General features: G+C 37.2%; 3 protein-coding genes across 9 annotated transcripts; all 3 read left to right on the top strand.

The window, feature by feature from the left end:
* Nucleotides 1-5,423: 5,423 nt before the first annotated feature.
* LOC112167627 (protein ILITYHIA) lies at nucleotides 5,424-8,566 on the top strand. Of its 7 annotated transcripts, none has more exons than XR_005800923.1 (6): nucleotides 5,424-5,752; nucleotides 6,837-6,866; nucleotides 7,041-7,093; nucleotides 7,219-7,292; nucleotides 7,385-7,570; nucleotides 8,250-8,566. XR_005800923.1 is itself a non-coding variant. In XM_040507449.1 (6 exons), the coding sequence occupies exons 2-6, from the start codon at nucleotides 6,856-6,858 to the stop codon at nucleotides 8,253-8,255; spliced, it is 237 nt and encodes a 78-aa protein (XP_040363383.1). In that variant the 5' UTR covers nucleotides 5,424-5,752; nucleotides 6,837-6,855; the 3' UTR covers nucleotides 8,256-8,566. The 7 variants fall into 7 exon arrangements, 6 of the variants coding, with proteins under 6 accessions (XP_040363383.1, XP_024160441.1, XP_024160438.1 ...); XM_040507449.1 differs by having other exon boundaries at nucleotides 7,385-7,477; XM_024304673.2 differs by having other exon boundaries at nucleotides 7,385-7,477; nucleotides 8,241-8,566.
* Nucleotides 8,567-9,235: 669 nt separating this feature from the next.
* Nucleotides 9,236-10,043, top strand: LOC112203773 (probable alpha-amylase 2). Its single transcript, XM_024344695.2, has 3 exons — nucleotides 9,236-9,356; nucleotides 9,450-9,538; nucleotides 9,942-10,043. The coding sequence occupies exons 1-3, from the start codon at nucleotides 9,260-9,262 to the stop codon at nucleotides 10,008-10,010; spliced, it is 255 nt and encodes an 84-aa protein (XP_024200463.2). The 5' UTR covers nucleotides 9,236-9,259; the 3' UTR covers nucleotides 10,011-10,043.
* A 6,243-nt stretch (nucleotides 10,044-16,286) lies between these two features.
* Nucleotides 16,287-18,330, top strand: LOC112165387 (cytochrome P450 71AU50). The gene is made up of 2 exons (XM_024301879.2): nucleotides 16,287-17,215; nucleotides 17,503-18,330. Exons 1-2 carry the CDS (start codon nucleotides 16,340-16,342, stop codon nucleotides 18,115-18,117), a joined length of 1,491 nt encoding a protein of 496 aa, XP_024157647.1. The 5' UTR covers nucleotides 16,287-16,339; the 3' UTR covers nucleotides 18,118-18,330.
* Nucleotides 18,331-18,568: the final 238 nt, after the last annotated feature.

Raw genomic sequence — 18,568 nt, 5'->3', positions numbered from 1 at the left:
ATTGTGCAGTGCATAGAAGTTTAGCGAATGACATGCTTCCTTATGATAATTGTATGATTATACATATGAGTGATAGCTATGATTGTAGTATAGTGCAGTGCCTATAAAATAAAGGAACTATAACACCTCTTTTGTTAGTGTTGGATGATGTTTAATTAAACACTCAGTTTCTTATGATAATTGTATGATTATAGTAAAAACAAATTGTTCAACAGAAAAAGAAGTATCATATGATTAAGTTCCTTGGAGTTTTCAGTTAAGTTGAAAATAGCAACAATAACAAGAACATTTTATAATATAAATTGAACATCAGCTTTTCATTAAGATGTTGTTGTTCTGATGTAAACTAAATGAATATTATTCATCCTGCACAAGTATAATTACGTTATGCCTAAAGAAGATGAAAGAACACCTACCTAACTTAGCAACTAGTTAAATCAAGAAATCATGTTGAACATATAGGATCATATCAGATAAGAAAACAATAACAAAGGATCTGATGTCAGTACCCATTCAGTGTCAAGACCACATGCCAGAACACAGAGAGCACGTGCACCCCTGTAAACAGGGTACGTTCTGTTGCAGTAACAGTCATCTTACACTCATCCCAGTTCAATTCGCATGAAAGGCCATGAGATTCAAAGACTGTTTCCACCTCTTTCTTCTAGACTTCGTTTAGATTCTCTGCTTCTGCACAAATAATCACACGGGTTTTATTTCAACTATATGAGACAATAATGGGGGGACATTGGGGTTACTATCCTCATTTCTTCTAAAGTAGCATTCCAATTTTATGCTTTTATGATCTGAAATGCAGCAAAGAACAAAACAAGAATCATCAACTAAAACCCGGGAAATGAAATGCAGCAATCGGCAGTACACCTAGTTAAACACACAGTCACAAAGAGAATAGAATGCATATACACAGTCACAAAGAAAAAAGTTAAACATTTCACTAGTTCAACATAATTAATACTTACAATTGTAGGCAATGTGGAAAGATGTTGGATATAGATTCAGCAGTTGGCAAATCAGCATCTCTCGAGGCACAAGAACCAACTTCATCATTTTCAAGCTGCTCTCCTTGCAAGTATACAAGACTCGGCTTATACGATTCAAGCAATTTACGGAACTCCTCTTTGCGGTTAGTCAGAGTTTGAACCTACATTCAAAGAGTCAAGACATTGTAAAATTATAAACTAAACTAAAACACCCAATTCACTTAATAAGCTGAGAACAAAAACGTGCTTCTAATAACATTCAAGGAAGAAGAACACTACAAGTTCCCTGAGCATGAAACATTGTTTCCCTAAAGACCCCCAATAGAGTTAGCAACAGCAAAGAAGCTCAAGCTCCTCACACAAAACTTAAGAGCCCAAAAACCATCACATCCCTTAGTTTACTACACTGAGACTAGCCTCAATTTCCAACTTTCTGATCAAAAATTCCAACTCTAATCCACCTAGTAGCTAACATTCAAGGAAGAAAAACCAAATCTACTGAGAATGATCAACTCCTAGAACCAAAATCTCTCCAGAAACCCAGCATGCAGTAGCAACAAGAACCAAAACCCAAAACAAAAGAGACCCAACTTTGTGTCACTGAAACAAGCAATTGAGGAAAAAGCCCCCAACTTTGAATCCCAGAAAACTTGAAATTGAGAAACAAGGAGACCCAGATGAGAAAAAGTGGAAAAATAAAGGAAGCTGAGAGAAAACTCACCGGCCCAGAAGATTGAAGAACAGAAAAAATTGAATGAGACCCAGATGAGGAAATTCAGGAACTTGAATAATCCAGAAGAGAATGGCGACGAAGATTCACAAATAGGAGAGAAGAACACCATGAAAACGTAAACAAGCTGAGAAGCAACTATCTAATTGAGAAAACTTCAAAGCCCAAGCAATCTGAGGTCTCCTATCTCTGATTCAATTTCTTCAATTTTAGGTCTCAGAAACAAAACAAGAAGACAACGAAGAACAGGCTTCGGAAATTGCAAGAGAGAGAGAGAGAGGAGCGGTTTTTACCAGTGAGATTGTTGGATTTGATGTTGGCTTGAGTGCGGTCGGAGTAGAGCTCAGAGTTGTTGGGGTCGACGACGATGGCCTGGGTGTAGAGGTTAGCGGTAAGCTCGGAGTGGTCGTTGATGAAGGCCTTCGCTATTTCCCAGATCGAATAACCCATGTGGTCGGGGCTTGTCGTAGAGAGAGAGCTAGCGCTTTGGTGGGATTTGTCAAATAAGAGATAGGGTTTGTCGAGGAGAGAGAGAGCTTTGTCAAAGAGAGAGTGAGGGTTTTGGTTTTGGTTTTGGTTTTGGGTTTGGGTTTGGGTTTGGGTTTGTGTCGAGAGAGACTGAGGCGCTGTCGAGAGTGAGGAGTGAAGGTTTTGGATATTGGGTCGATAAGTTGTTATTTTTGTTATTTTTTTGGCTTAAGTGTAGGGTCTCAAGCCCTGCCCTATGAATTTGGACAAGCCCTACAAAGACTCACACAGCAGAATTTTATAAAATTGTGGTCTGAGTACATGAGTTTTAAATTTGAAATTTGCCTCCTATCAATTTGACTTCCCTTGTTGGGGAGTTGGAGAAAAATGATGGTGGAACATCTCTTCCTTTCTGCCAAACATATTAATCAGACCACAGTTTTATTGTTTCTCGTTGTATGATTAATACATGTTGGGAGAAAATTTGAGGTTTGAGACGAGGTTTGGCACCACAGACATGGTGGGAAACTTGCCGCTCAATTTTTTTGGGGTCACACAACAGTTTTATCTTTAAACGTCTTGTGAACTAGTTCATAATTCCATATCAGACGACGAGTTTTATAAAAACGACGTATAAAAAAATAAAAATCAATCAGATGACGGAAAACTATGATGCGTCGTCTGATTCAATTTTTGTAGTAGTGCCAGTTGCTTTGGTGGGATATTACATACATGGCAATTCAGTTGTAGACAACATCCTCGTCACATTGGACAAACCCAAATTAATGCCTAATTGCAATGGCCAACATGTTTGTTGTCATCCATGTTATTGGAAGCTATCAGGTGATGGACCGATCGAGGATTGCCTAAATTTTTTGAATTTCATTTTCTGTTCTCAAACATATAGTCTGACACTACTTGCTCTGCTACAGATTTATGCAATGCCAGTGTTTGACATGATGGAAACTCTACTGGTAAATTAAGAAGATGAATTTCAGGCCAACTTTTATGCTTCACTTCATTACACGAACTTCATATGTTGGTAAGTTACTTAGTTAAAGTGGACCTTAAATCCATCAAGTCTATGCTATTGGCTATTGCTTCGAGTTCAAGCTGGATATACGTTAATGAATTAAAATTGACATTTTGTTGCAGCAATTACCATGTTTGTTGGAATTACATTCCCTTTCTTCAGTGGTCTCCTTCGATATTTCGGAGGATTTGCTTTTGCCCCAACATCATATTTTGTAAGCTCACAATCTGTTCCTTTAAATTCTAATGAAATAAAATTGAGATTCTGATTTTCTTTTTCACTTGTTTAATGAACTTGTCAATATTTTCAGCTCCCTTGCATAATGTGGCTTGCCTTCCAGACTGCGAAATTGTTGTATTCAACATTGCCAAAGTAAATGAAATAAACGTCTCTTTGCAATGCTTATTTACTGTTTTCCACAAAATTTGTCTGACATCAAATTGAGGCCAAATAGGTTTTTCCCCAATGAATTAGCTAACTCATAGGAAACTCTTATAGCTCCAGTGTAGCTTCTTTCCATATATATATATATATATATATATATCGATCTTGTACACAGACATGATGTTCATTGTGCACTTTATTACAGGTGGAACTTCAGACATCCCAAAAACAATTTTTTCTCACTAACTTAGAGTTGTGGTCATGGGAAACCTTCAGTGAAGACATTTCTTCATGGACAGGTGATACAACTCTCTATGGAATCAGTATTCATTTCCACTTTACATCTAGCTGGAAACTTCGTATAGAAAATACTGTTATATTGCTCCAATACATAGCATAAATGTCTATTGGTGATTTATAATTTCAAAACATGAGTGAATAACTTGGGTCACTTTGGCCCAAGATATAGCTATTTACATCTGCTTCACTCTAATCTGGTAGTGCTCTGTCTGCTGAGTTAATATTTTTGGGTTTTGTTCTCCCCTGTGGATGTTGTCCTGTGACTTCTACATTCTTACATGTTATTGCCCATGTGATTCTATGGGTTTATGGCATCTCTATATCTTTCAGCAGATGATTGGTCTGACAAAGTCAACCTCTGGCACGGCTTTTGTTCAAGGTCTGGACATCAACACTCGGATGAAATATATACCAGCATGGGAGTTTGTCCATAGCATGAGTAAGCCGTGATACCTGCCTGATTTATCAAGAAGGCATAAATTTCCTTTTCTGGTCTTTCCCTTTACAAATTTAGAATTTAAATAAGTTCTTGAGTTTGGGACATTTTGTAGCCTACTATGGGAAACCCTGACTGGAAGGGAGCATCTACTTTTTTATGGAAGACTTAAGAACCTCAAAGGTTCTGGATTAAGCACTATGCCAAAAACTGCATCACACTACACTTTTTAGACAATGAAAAAAAAAAATTCCGTTGTGTGATCACTGAAACTGCTTCACACAACAGGTTTAATGAGATTCGCATTGTATAAGGAGGTCGTACATCAATTTTTTTTGGATCCAAGATTATTGTACAACAGTTTTAAGGATTTGTCTGTTGTCTGAATGTAAAAAAAAAAAATCCCCTTCACCTTGCTCAAATTTGGGTTGAAATTTTGACTCACCTTGCACAACAGTATTGTTGTATTTGAGTGAAATGTTGGTACACAATTTAAGCTCCTACAACGGAATGGCTTATTTGTGTTGTCTGAATGAGAAATGTATGTCCCTAACGTCAAAACTGCTACTTTGATTGCACATAGGCGGAAATTTTCCCTCCTTGCTCCCTTAACTCAAATTTAACATGTACATGATCAGACAACTTAACTTCATACATGCATTGTGTGAAAAAGTAAAAAAAAAAAAAATAATAATAATAAATAAAAAAGCCCTCCTTTAGTTAGGGCCTTAGTGACTGTCTCCCTACTCGGCTTGCACAAAGTAACTATGCCTTCAGGCCCCTCTTCTTGTTTGTGTCTATCTCTTAGAAGCCAACCATTTCCTCTCTCATCTCTCCTCACCTGCAAACCAAAAAGGAAGAAACCCATAGGTTAAAACGCCATGAATAATTTGATATTGAAAAATTTGTGACACTTTTGAAACGTCATAAAAAAATTTAAATACCATGACGTTTTATAAACGCCATAAAAAAAATAGACGGCGTCTGTTAGACGCCATAATTATAGGCGAAATCCATGGCGTTTGTGAACGCCATACTTAAGAAACTTTAATTTTTTCAATTTGCCCGCCCGCACCTGGCCTATTTTTCTGTTCAGTTTCACACATCCCAGTTAACTTTAATTTTCTTTTTCTTCTATTTTGTTCTCGTTCTCTCTCTCTCTCTCTCTCTCTCTCTCTCTCGCTCCCACCCATCCTCTATCCCTTTTCTTCTCGATCTGAAGCAAGAAGCAGAAACAACTCGATTTTCAACCTCGGTCTTTTCCATTCACTTTATCGTTTCAATCTATCGTCTCTTTCTTCCTGAACATGCTACGACAAGGCTGATCCCCATATCAAGTCAACGTTCTTTTGCAACAAGAAGAAGAAGAGGCTGAGTTGCTCTCTATCGAAATTTCACAGGTTAAGTCTAAAATTTCTCTTGGGTTTTACTCAAATTGAGTATTTTCTGTGATTGAGTCTATTTGATTGACGATTTCTTTACATGTTCTACTTTGCATTAGGGTTTTGGATTTGTGGTCGGTCTTGTAATTGGGCAAGATTGGGTATTCTTACTCGTTTGGTTTTTTCTCATATTGCTATCTTGCATCCTTTCAAAAGATGATTTGGGTTTCGGTGAGCCTTGAAATTGGGGACAATATTAATCAGACCTCGTAGCTAGTTTTATTAATAACTACTCGCAGTGTTCATGAAAGTATTGTTGGGAAAATGTTATAAAAGTTTATCTAATAGCATCACTATAGTATCAATGCTTATTGTCATTTAGTGTTCAGTGAATGGCTAAAGGATAGGATGATATTCAACTTGATTGAATTTACCTGAGAAAGATAAAATAGGTGCTATTGTGGCAAGTAAGTCTAGCATTATTGAATTTTACTCATTGATTTGATAATGCTGTGTGCTTATAGATATCAAAGAGCCAAACCCATAATTATGTTGTATATGACAAAGAAAGCTAACGCTTTTTGGGTTACACAGCGCATGACTGTGCTAGCAGCTTTCAAGCTTTTTACAGGTGTAAACTTGTTAATATCTGTCTAACTTTGGTCAAGAAATTTATCTTTTATTAGATAGTTGATATAGAAGGTCTATATTTGATCACAAAGTTAGGATCTCTGTATTGCATAAATAAGTAGAAATTCCTCAAATGCAATGAAAATCATTGTCCTTTTCTGGTTGGATTTTCATTTAATAAATGTTTTTAGTATATAGAATTAGAAATTGGTTTTAAATTTAACAGCTTTTTCATCAAGCTAATGGGTCTGGTTTTTGGGTGCTGCAAACTATGTCTTGCCTGTCCCCCTAGAGGTACATGAATGTATTACTGATGTTCCTACTTAAACAAATAAGAAGAAAAATAGTATTTGTTGGGCCGTGTTCTCTTTATTGTTTCAGATGACTTAATCAACTCTAACTTGTCATGTATTGAGTCGATCTCTGAAGTTCCACACTTCCAAGGATTGAAAGCTGTTGAATTTTTCTATAGGTCATTCAAGTGCTCATCCATGAATCTTAGGTAAGACGACAATAATCTTAACCTATTTCTTGATAAATATATGATGTTGATACATATACAAAGAACTGCTTGGTTTTAGCTTAAACCATAAATTGTCATTGAATCTTGTGACTTTATTATGAAGCTGGAATATTCCTGCTAATTGATGATATATGGGTTGATGTACATATGTAGGATGTTGAAAAATGGAATTAGATGCCCAACTGCAACAGTTGACACCAAAGCAGGTCTCAATCTTGTTTAGACTCCTTAGTAGTCATTTAATTTTAAGAAAGTTTTGGAATTCTGTTCTCATCATCTAGTGCACATGTTCAACTTGATGTCTTCCTCATTTCTCTCTTTTTATACTCAGAGGAGACCATGATGAAGGAAAAGATGTGGTATGTGATATCTCAAAATGAGCCATCACTTCTTCCAATACCCTTGGTAGGTATTTAAAGCTCTGGTGTTTATTTTTAATTTTTTAATTTTTTCTATTAATAGCGCCTGATAGAGAACATGTATGGCTTGCACCACAGGCTTCAAAATTGCTGACTAAGGACTGCATGGCATGTGTTGATCTTCTTGAAGTCATGCTGGTGGAACATTTGCGGAGGTTACTATTAATACACGTAAAGTTATGTTTGAAATATAGGTGTTTATCATCATGTGATGAGTAGTTTTTACCTAAACGAATTTAAGACTTTGCATTTCTATCATTTCAGGTTAAGCATGACGAACTTTTTACCCCTCTTTTTACTGACTTATTACTAGCATATGGGAAACTTTGGATGCTATATGTAACCCAGTTTACGTAACTTATTCTAGTAAACAAGTTTCTAACTGAATTTTACAGAAATTTTCATTCCTCTTCTAGGTCACGTGAGATTCACTTCTCTTTTTAAATTTCCTGAGTTTGGTTGCGTACTTGCGTCCTTCTTGATATGTCTGTACAGAGTTTGAAGTCTAATATATTCTACATTGGTTATTAGCTTGTAATTTCTTTCATACTATTTTGCAAATATTGTAGTCAGGTACTCTTAGCCTCTTTAAATTATTGTTTCAGGAATATTGTGCAGCAATGTGAATATTCAAATGTTAAAGCTACTAAACTGATTCTCCCACAGTTTGTGTTTTTAAAGATCACCTGCCTTCCAAAGTGGGGTTTGCATTAAGAGATGTAGATGCAAGTCTTTTTTCTGCAACTTCTTGTGTGTAGCAACTCATGTGTAGTATGGCTTTTGATGTGGGAATATTGCATGCTGTCTCTTGAAATAAGTTGTTGTTTTTTGTTTGTGGTTGTAGATTATTCAATTGCAGAGAAGTTAATTTATTCTCTCAAGTCAATTTTTTAAAGGTTTCCTTCCCTTGGCTTGTTAACTAACATTACATCAGTGGTGGCAGAAGTAGAAGAAAGAAGAGAGGAGCAGAAGGAGCAGACATATTACATCAGTGGTGGCAGAAGTAGAAGAAAGAAAAGAGGGGCAACAGGAGCAAGCATTAGTAGTGGGCGAAGTGGGCAAGCAATCATAAATAGTCCAATAATCACTGTATCTGTTTCTAGCACACTTATGTTTTTGTCTCTGATGCAATGTAAGACAATAAATTGTCACTGATTCATGACTTTGTGGAACAATGACTAATACGAATGTATATATCTTGGTGGATCCAATGTATTTTGAAGTTTAAAGTATGGGTTAAAGTACTGCTAGTTCATTTGATGGTTTGAATCAAATTATATTTCCATTTGATCACTATTGTTCATTAGGTAAATGGATGTTTAAATGATCATACAACAGATTTCTCATACATCAGACAATGGTTCTTTGAAAAAATAAAGTCTTCTAATTAACTCTCACACAACAGAAAACACTAGAGCTCCGTTGTCTGGAAAGCTTAACAAACAACGGACTTAAACAAGTTCTGTTGTCTGAAGGAAGCATCGCAGCTGTTGCGCATGGCATCTTCTGAGCCATCACACAACAGTTATAACACATACCTGTTGTCTGAATTTTTAACAGACAGCGGCTCGCTCTACATCGGTGGCACTCCAAATCAGACAACAGTTTCTGTCTGTTGTCTGATAAGTTTTTTGGCATAGTGAAGACAAGTAAGTCATTACATACATTTATTTATTTTGTGCTTGCAGATTAAGCTTATCTGTTTTTCCATGTTTTTTGTCTCAATTTTGTTTCTCTAGGCAGTGGAAGAATCTTTGAAAAGTGTCAATCTGTTTCACGGTGGAGGTATGAAGAGAAGGCTTAACGTCTCAATTTCACTGATAGGTGATCCTAAAGTATGTGTTGATCACTTTTTAGCTGCTCTAGCTGTGTGACAATTTTCCTGGACATGTAAATTTCTTGATATCCTATTTACTACATTCATTTGCAAACTCTATGTAGGTCGTTGTTTATATGGATGAGCCTAACACTGGACTTGATCCAACTTCAAGACATAATCTATGGAATGTTGTGAAGCGGACAACACAAGATTGTGCGATCATCCTAACAAGTACTCTATCTCTCTCTCCCTCTCTCTCTCTCTCTCTCATATTTTATCTTTATTAGAAGTGCTTATGTTGTTTACGTGGATCCACTTGTGCAGATAGCCACAGACAGCATATAATAAGTTGGATTGATGGCATAGGACAGCTATCAGTTGCATTTGACTTCACAACCAAGGGAGTTCTTCAGGTATCATCCATTTTCAATCGGTTTGAGATGTTCGACTCCCAGCTGATTGCTACACCCACATATGCACACATAAAATCGCTCTCTTGAGTGGACATCTACATTTGTTCTTATTTTGACCATTGGATATGAGTCCTGGCCATTATAACCATTAGTATCCAGTAATTTATGCCAAGTTTCCAAACATTTTTGTTATGAACTTGTTTATTTCTATATAAGAAACTAAAATAGGCAACTATTACATCAAAATATCTTCTCGTCTAAGCACATGAGTACCCCAAGTATGCTTGGTCATGTTATCTTAGTTCATTTCTACAAAGACTGGCATCTCAATTGACATTTCCTTTTAACATGTTATGTTTGTTTCTCCCCTATTTTGGTGATAATCATGCATGCTTCTGTGCAGGAAGCTGTCAAGGGACAATTATGGAGATTATGTGATCCCCAAGGGAAGCCACCAAGTGTAATACAGTAGTACGGCTAGCTAGTTCCTATATTTAACTTGTGTTTAGTAGAAATTCTTCCTTCATTAAGAATTTGGACTTGTTTGCAGACTCAAATTAGTAGATATGTGCCATTTTGAACTGATGTTCATGATTAGGTTTGTGTACATGAGATCGACAATATGGATTAGTGGAAATTGCAATGAATGATTTTGAATGTGGATTTTATGGTTTCATGAATGGGTAATTTTAATTTCCAGATGCATGCATACCAATTGTAACAGGAGACTATTAATATGTGTTTTCTCAAATTGCAAGCTACAACAAAAGCACACCAAAATGTGTGCTTGCAGCTAAACAAAAACAACACAAAAATCAATTAGAAGTCTATTGTCTTTTTGGCATTGGGACGACAAAAAATTGTAGTCTAAATGGCAAAACAACAACATAAGTTAGACGAAAGTGTTGGCTAAAGTGTATAATAACAACAAATAAGTGTGGTTGGAATTAATCACAAACAATATAAAAGACCTAATAAAAAACCTTTCACACAACACTTAAGTGTCGTATGAATGTAACCTAGACCGACATTTAATTGTAGTCTGAAATACTTTACGACCACAGATAATTGTTGTTTAAAGTCAATTTACACAACATTCAATTGTTGTTGTATGGCAGAAGAGACTATATATGAGTCTTCATATTTCTTACTTAAGGGCATTCATGCCACACAATTAACCAGAAATCTGTCTTGCAAATTTGATTCACACAATAGAATTTATATAAGACTGTGGTTGTTTTTCTTCTCAGACAACTCAAAACTGTTGTGTTACAGATTTTAAAGATACAGATCACATTGGTCCCGAACTGCAAAACTCATCAGACAACACAAGATTTTTATTTGTTTATGTCGTCTGATTTTTCAGACGACAGAAGTGTTCTGACGTCTGATACCCCCAAGACACGACACTATACTAGATGACATATTTTGGTTTGTTCAGACTACAGAACTGTTCTGTAATCTGAAGGCCTTTTTGGCATAGTGATCGGTTTGCAATACCTTGCTCACATCAAAGTTTTGGGAGGCATAGTTGATAGGATATTTTGCAGAAGTATCGTAAGAGTGAATTCCTTTATCAGGTATTTTGAGAGTTTCCTTGTTCCATATCTCTCTGTAGGAGCTCTGTACATGCCTTTGGGAAGGTTTAAGGTTGCAAACCCCACAATGGCCCAACGAGAAGACAGAGCCCAGAACCAACTTTGTTCTCTCTTGATTGAAGAAGAGTGAGAGTTGGGTTGCAAAGCTCCATATTGAACCTCTGAGATTTTCTCTTGCATATTTCAACTGTGAAATAAAAATTCCTTTCTCGGTTTGCAATGCCTTAATTGAGAAATCAAGGCCTCCCTGACTTTTGCTACCTCGTTTGAGTTGCTGCCGGTTATTGTAAGATCATCCACGTATAGGCACACAATGACAACAACATCTGCCATTAAACTCGATCTCTCAACCAACTGGTCATGCACGAGACCACACTCATTTGGCCCTCTATTTTCATCAAGAGAATGTCAATCCCTAAGCCCCAAACCCCAAACCCTAAACCCTAAAACCCAAACTCCAAAACCCTTCTTACTACTACTGGATCATGTTGGATCGTTAGGTATACACCAACCAATTGCTAATTCAAAACCCTTCTTACTACTACTACATCATGTCGGATCGTTAGGTATGCACCAACCAATTGCTAATTCAAACTCTTTTCATCCATGTGGAAAAATATACGGTAATTCATTGATCGTTCCCAAAGCCATAGTAGTAAGAAGGTTTTCTTGAAATCGGACAATTCATTGATCATTCCTCAATATTGAGTCATCATTTTTCAAACCGTATCCAAGTATGATTAGGGGAAGCCTTTGGACGTCATAGTTTTCTAGAATTCATGCAAATATAAATTCCAGTCAAAAATCAGATTCACAGGCATATTGACCTTCTTGTACTAAATCGGCCATAACTTTCTCTAGAAAAATGATATTGATAAACAGTAAAAATCTCCAAAACCCCAAATCTCAAACCGTAGACTGTAGACATGATTTCTAAACTCCAAAGCATAAATATATTGGAGGTACGATGTCTAAACTCCAAAAGTACTTGGAAATATTATCACCCCATCTGCTTTTTCTTTATTTAACTTGCACAAAATTAAGTCTATTGGAATTAAAGTTAACTTAGAATTATGGTGAGAATAATGGTGAGAGTTGGTGACTTCATAGGTTGAGAGTTAGGAAGGTTTAAGTTTGCAAAGCCCACAATGGACCAACGGGAAGACAGAGCCCAGAACCAACTTTGTTCTTTCTTGATCGAAGAAGAGTGAGAGTTGAGAAATCAACTGAGAAATCAAGGCCTCCCTGAATTTAGCTACCTCGTTTGAGTTGCTGTCGGTTATTATAAGATCATCCACGTACAGGCACACAATGACAACAACATCTGCCATTAAACTCGACCTCTCAACCAACCGGTCATGCACAAGACCACACGCATTTGGCCCTATAACAATCTCAGTCACCAGTTCATCCCCTCTCTTCTGGTGCCACTGATCGAGAGCACTAGTCCATCCCTTCTCTTCTAGTGTCTCCAACAACATAAGTCATTCAATCAATTCACGAACAATAATCTCAACAAACGATCATCACATCGCACCAAAAAAACTATTACAATCACAATATAATACTACTCGCTCAATAATTAATACATCCACGATCATACAATAAACCCAAAAATCATAACAATTACTCAGATTCATAATATTCATCGGAAATTAAAGATCACTATTAACACGTAAATTCAATTAATTACCAACAATCATAAATCACAAGTAATATAATCCAAATATTTATAAGAGATCGTAAACCAGTTGCGAAATTGTGTTTAGGAGGTCGCAAGTCATGATTAACACTCAAATTAACATCTGCTCCCTGCTGATCTTGCTTTCACTCCACATTAACATATCTACCTACCTATTCCTAACCATACACTAGGCTTTATAGCGAAATCTCATGTTGTTGCTTCGACTAGTACCGGACAATTCTTAAAACGACGACCTGGTGTTCCAAGGAGTATACATCCAATACGACCTGCTGTTGAAAGGCTTGGTATAGGGTTTAGGCCGGTGCTTCTAAGTTGATAGAAAGTTCTATAACTTCCATTTCTTCCTCAGATTTTTCCGATGGGCTACTCTGTGCGTTACTCCTGGGGCTCTTTCAGCCCATCGGTCTCTACCATCTGCCTCCAACGTCTCAGCCGCCAAAGAACCAAGATTGAATCTTGAGTCCACATGAAGCCCTTAGATCAAGAGATTGCATTTATTCATTATGTAAAGCCACTATTGGCTTGTAAATCATTTGCAGCTTCTCAACTTGGAACGGTTTCAAGGTTTGATTTCAAAATTTTGAAATCGCATTGTTGAAACCTGCTATAGCAGGTTACCATGCGATTACATGTGGCGGATGCGCATATGCTGGTGCATTTGCGCGTCCGTCCATTTTAGCCGTGTAAAATAGAGGGCCCAGATGCAGGAACAACTTTAAGGTACTGATACCTTACGTCATGGCAAAACTTTCCCAACAAAATTATGCTACCAAAATTTTGAAGAGATTTGGAATGGAAAAGTGTGCAACTGGAGAAGTTCCCATGTCCAAGGGTGATAAGCTAACCAAGAAGCAGAGTTCCAAAAGTAATGTTGAAAAAGAAAATATGGAGTCAAAACCTTATGCAAGACTTGTTGGAAGTCTTATGTATGCACAAGTTTGCACTAGGCCAAACTTATCTTTTGCACTAGGGATATTGTCAAGGTTTCAATCCAATCCAGGCCATGAATATTGGGTGGCTGGAAAGAAAGTACTGAGATACCTGCAGAGAACTAAAATCATATGCTTGTGTATAGGCAAGTAGAGGATCTGAAACTTGTTGGATTTTCATATTCTGATTTTGCAGGGAATTATCCAGACTCCAAGAAGTCAACTTGTGGATATGTGTTCATGCTTGCAGGAGATGCAGTTGCTTGGAAAACCATGAAGCAAACTCTGGTTTTAACCTCCACTATTTCACTGAAGCTTTATCAGTGGTTGCATTTCAAAAGCATACAACAAGCATTGGAGTTTTACCTAATTTAGATGCATAGGTTCAGTGGGAGTTAGTGCAGTTGGAGCAATTTAAAATTCTAAAGGTTTCTGAGTTCTTGTAATTTTTTTCAGTTGTGATTCTTAGTCTTGGTTGTCACAACTTATTTGTAATGATAGCTTATTGTTATCAATAAAATTTTTTAGGTATCTTCAGATTTTGGTGACTGATGAGCTTTATTAAATGTTCTGAAAAATTGTCAATTTTATTTTGATTTATATTTGCATCAAAATCATATATAGCATAATGTTACAGTTCGAGCAATAAATTATAAGCCATCAGTGTAAAGGTAAGTTGCTTGAGTTTCTGGTTTTGGAAATATTCAGTAGGTCTTGGTATATGGTTTCTTGTTGATACACATTAACATATATCGTATCACTTCTGGTTTGACATATGTGGATTGCAGGAGCTTATGTTAGCGGTTTTGAAACTTTGCATTTCTGTTGAAATGTATTCTGTTTCTTGCTCTGCATGAGTAACTATGATATGACCATGTTGCAATGGATTTTTTATTTAAATTAGTTGTCTGGCGCACACTTCAATAAGTTAAATAGGTTCTGACATTTTCTGGTGCAAGTTATCAGGTATAATATGTGTCAGTCTAAGGGGGAGATTGTTAGAATCACACATGCATGGACTTGTCGCATATTAACATAAAGTAAATTGATAATTAGCTTAATGTCAAATCTAATTTAACATGGACACAAACTTCAAATCAATACTAGCAACTTAATGAAACAGTGTATCAATTCATTAAGGTTAGTAATCGAATTCTTAGTCTACAAGAAAGATCGAAGTCTTAGTCTACAAGAAAGACTACAATATAATGAAGTGTTACACTAAGGATCTAACTAGGAGACCTAGTTCCTCAAGAACTGCTTTGATGGAAGGCTTCCATTGAGAAGCAAGTTTGGCAAGTAACAGAAGGCCATATTGAGTGATCATGCTTGCAGTGTTACAGAGATGGAATTCATGTCAATGATAACTGAAGGTAAGCCTTGATCCATGAATGGTTGATATCAAGCTTGTATGCATATGATTGTGAGCATGATCGAATTTGGTTTTACAAGCCACTTTCAAGACAATGTGGGGAAGTACTTTCTACTTGTCACAGATTCGGTCGAGCTGACAAATTCTGCTGACTGGTTCTGCCTTATTCAGATCCACCTTGAGGGGATTTCGTCCGAATGGAATCTGACCTTCTCAAAGTTCCCCAAATAAATAGAATTTTGGCTTGTCTTCTGATGAGAACATGATGCGTCATCTCTCCTATATCTGCTTTAGGAGGATTTCACCTCACCTAGACCCGTATTAAGGGGATTTCACCTCACCTAGCTTAGATCTGTCTTGAGGAGATTTTGCCTCGAGAAATCTCTCAAATAGATCGGTCCATTTCTTTATAAACTCATTATTTCCTACGCTAAAATTTTACACTCCCACACAATATCACAGAATACATACCGTAACTCCTATACTGACTACATAAAATTACAATATACACCAAAACTCAGTAACTCCCAGGATGCATATTGGGTAAGTAATATTGACTCACAATGAACATACATCGGAATATCTTCTCTATGGTATAAACCTAATCAAGGAGGAAAAAAAAAATTCAAGATAACATGCGCAGATGGTCAAAATTTTCAGATTTGCTAATAAGAGTTTCTATCTCTATCTACACGTAGTTGGATAACACACGTAACCAACAAAAAATTCACAAGCGCAGAGTAGATTATTTTCTAATGCTATGACCATGCTCACGGACAAAGACTAATTGGTGGCGGCAATCAGATTTTCTTTTTTACTTTTTGACTTCTGTCTTCATAAAAATGTTTGCTCAGGTCGACATATTTTCTGGTTACAGACAAAAGAAGAAAGTGATCCACAAGGTAACAAGGAAAAAAGAAGAAACAAGATCGAGCTGAAGTCATCAGACTCGATCGGTGCCGTGGATAATGAGCCGCCTACTCTTCTAGCAAAGAAAGTCATCTTACCAAGACAAGTGCGTGCGTGTTATACTCTGCTGCATGCTTTAAACCTGTTGAAAATTTCAATGCCTCTGCTAATCAAGTCAAGGTGTCCTTGAATCTTCTACTCGATCGGCATCCACATCTCTATATATATACACACTTGGACTAAACCACTAGCTAGCTGCTAGCTCCTATCTCAATCTTTACTTGAGAGATGATGGTTTGGAATTGGGCAGTAATAATTGCATTGCTTGCTGTTGTTTATGTTCTGGAACCATGGAGAAGCAAGAAGAAGAGGTTACCTCCTGGTCCAAGAGGGTTTCCTATTTTCGGAAGCCTCAACTTGTTAGGGGAGTTTCCTTACAAAGACCTACACAGACTGGCTCAAAAGTATGGTGACATCATGCACATGCGTTTAGGTCTCGTGTCTGCCATCGTCGTCTCCTCCCCTCAAGCAGCCGAGCTCTTCCTCAAGACCCACGACCTTGTTTTCGCAAGCAGGCCACCTCACGAAGGCGCAAAGCACATCTCTTTCGGACAGAGGAACTTGACCTTTTCCAAGTATGGCTCTTATTGGCGAGACATGCGCAAGATGTGCACCCTCGAGTTGCTCAGCAACCACAAAATCAATTCTTTCAAGGAAATGAGGAGAGAAGAGATTGTCCTTTTCAAAGAGGCCATTAAAGAGGCAGCTGCAACCAGCCACGAACCAGTCGATCTCAGCTCTATGGTGTCATCTCTTAGTGCGGATATGAGCTGCAGGATGGTGTTTGGAAAGAAGTACACGGATAAAGAATTCGACGACAAGGGTTTCAAGTCTGTGATTCAACAAGGCAAACAATTAGCAGCTGCACCTAACTTGGGCGATTACATCCCTTGTATTGCTCCACTTGACCTCCAAGGTTTCACTAAGCGCATGAAGGCTATTAACAAGGTGTTTGATGACTTTTTCGAGAAGATTATTGATGAACATCTCCAGTCGAATGATGAGGGAAAGACGAAGGACTTTGTTGATGTAATGCTCAGCTTTATGGGGACTCAAGAATCTGAATACCTGATTGAACGCTCCAATATCAAAGCAATCATTTTGGTAAGTAACTAGCAGCAAGGCATAGACTTGCTTGATGTCCAAGCAGTCATTTTGTTAAAGTAGTACTTGCGCATAGACTTGCTTTTTCGTACTCTACAGTGTTTTCACTTTTGCTCCACAGTATCATAGAAATTCTTTGCAGTATTTTCACTCTAGTCATTCCTTTATAATGTTTTTGGCAAATCCTATAGTATTTCATATACTCTTAATTTTGTTCTTTCAAGATATATCCAATTCGAAATACAATAGAAAGTCTCTTGGATTTAACAATGACTAATTATCGGCAGGACATGCTTGTGGCCTCAATGGACACATCAGCAACAACAATTGAGTGGGCCCTCTCTGAACTCATAAAACATCCACAACTAATGAAGAAGGTCCAAAAAGAGCTAGAAAATGTGGTGGGAATGGAGAGAATGGTCGAGGAATCAGACTTGGACAAGTTGGAGTACCTGGACATGGTAGTGAAAGAAACCTTGAGGCTACATCCAGTGGCACCTTTGTTGCTTCCCCATGCATCCACTGAAGATTGCACTGTTGATGGCTTCCACATACCCAAAAAATCGCGCATTATCATAAACGTGTGGGCAATTGGAAGAGACCCCAATGCTTGGACCAATGCAGACGAGTTCATACCCGAAAGGTTTGCGGGGAGTAATATAGACCTGAGGGGAAATCACTTTCAGCTTATTCCATTTGGTTCAGGTCGTAGACGTTGCCCTGGAATTCAATTGGGGCTAGTTGTGGTCAAGCTAGTGTTGGCACAACTTCTGCATTGTTTCAATTGGGAGCTTCCGGATAGTTTGTTGCCAGCAGAGTTGGACATGACGGAGCAGTTTGGTCAAACTGTTCCACGAGCCAAGCATCTGCTGGTTGTTCCTTCTTATCGCCTTCACAAATAAGAACATATCATCGATCATCATAATCATAATCATATCAGAATGTTTATGTACTGTTTAATTTCATGTTTCAATAGTTTTTGGACAATTACCGGTTTGATGTAACTATAGCTAATAATTAACTTGTAAGCGAACATAAGCCTGTGATGGTCACATTGAATAGGTCTTACCAATTATCAAAAGCAAAATCTTTGGTATGGTACATTATTTTCAATACGGGTCTTTCTAAATATACCCAACAAATATTTAAGTAAACCCAGTAAATTGTTTACACCCAATAAATTTATAAAATCTTTTTTTGAGTTGAAGGAGGTTATACTTAATTGATAAGCAAAAACAAACTCAGGGTACATCATGCTTTTCAGCATCAATTACATATTGAATAAAAGAAGGACTAGAAGAAAAAAAAAGAAATTCTGGTCTTGTGCAGCAGCATAAGCTGCCAAAGTATGCG

Source organism: Rosa chinensis, chromosome 5 (assembly GCF_002994745.2).
Source record: "Rosa chinensis cultivar Old Blush chromosome 5, RchiOBHm-V2, whole genome shotgun sequence".
Classification (NCBI taxonomy): Eukaryota; Viridiplantae; Streptophyta; class Magnoliopsida; order Rosales; family Rosaceae; genus Rosa; species Rosa chinensis.
The sequence above is the reverse complement of the archived record's forward strand: the minus strand, read 5'-3'. Positions and strand labels throughout refer to the sequence as shown.

Coding starts and splice junctions, on each gene's coding strand:
- LOC112203773 (XM_024344695.2), top strand. CDS start 9,260: ATGGATGAGCCTAACACTGGACTTGATCCAACTTCAAGACATAATCTA. Junction 9,357..9,449: donor TTGTGCGATCATCCTAACAA/GTACTCTATCTC, acceptor CCACTTGTGCAG/ATAGCCACAGACAGCATATA. Junction 9,539..9,941: donor CAACCAAGGGAGTTCTTCAG/GTATCATCCATT, acceptor GCTTCTGTGCAG/GAAGCTGTCAAGGGACAATT.
- LOC112165387 (XM_024301879.2), top strand. CDS start 16,340: ATGATGGTTTGGAATTGGGCAGTAATAATTGCATTGCTTGCTGTTGTT. Junction 17,216..17,502: donor ATATCAAAGCAATCATTTTG/GTAAGTAACTAG, acceptor AATTATCGGCAG/GACATGCTTGTGGCCTCAAT.
- LOC112167627 (XM_040507448.1), top strand. Junction 7,293..7,384: donor CACTTCTTCCAATACCCTTG/GTAGGTATTTAA, acceptor CTTGCACCACAG/GCTTCAAAATTGCTGACTAA. Junction 7,483..8,240: donor TTACTATTAATACACGTAAA/GTTATGTTTGAA, acceptor ACATTACATCAG/TGGTGGCAGAAGTAGAAGAA.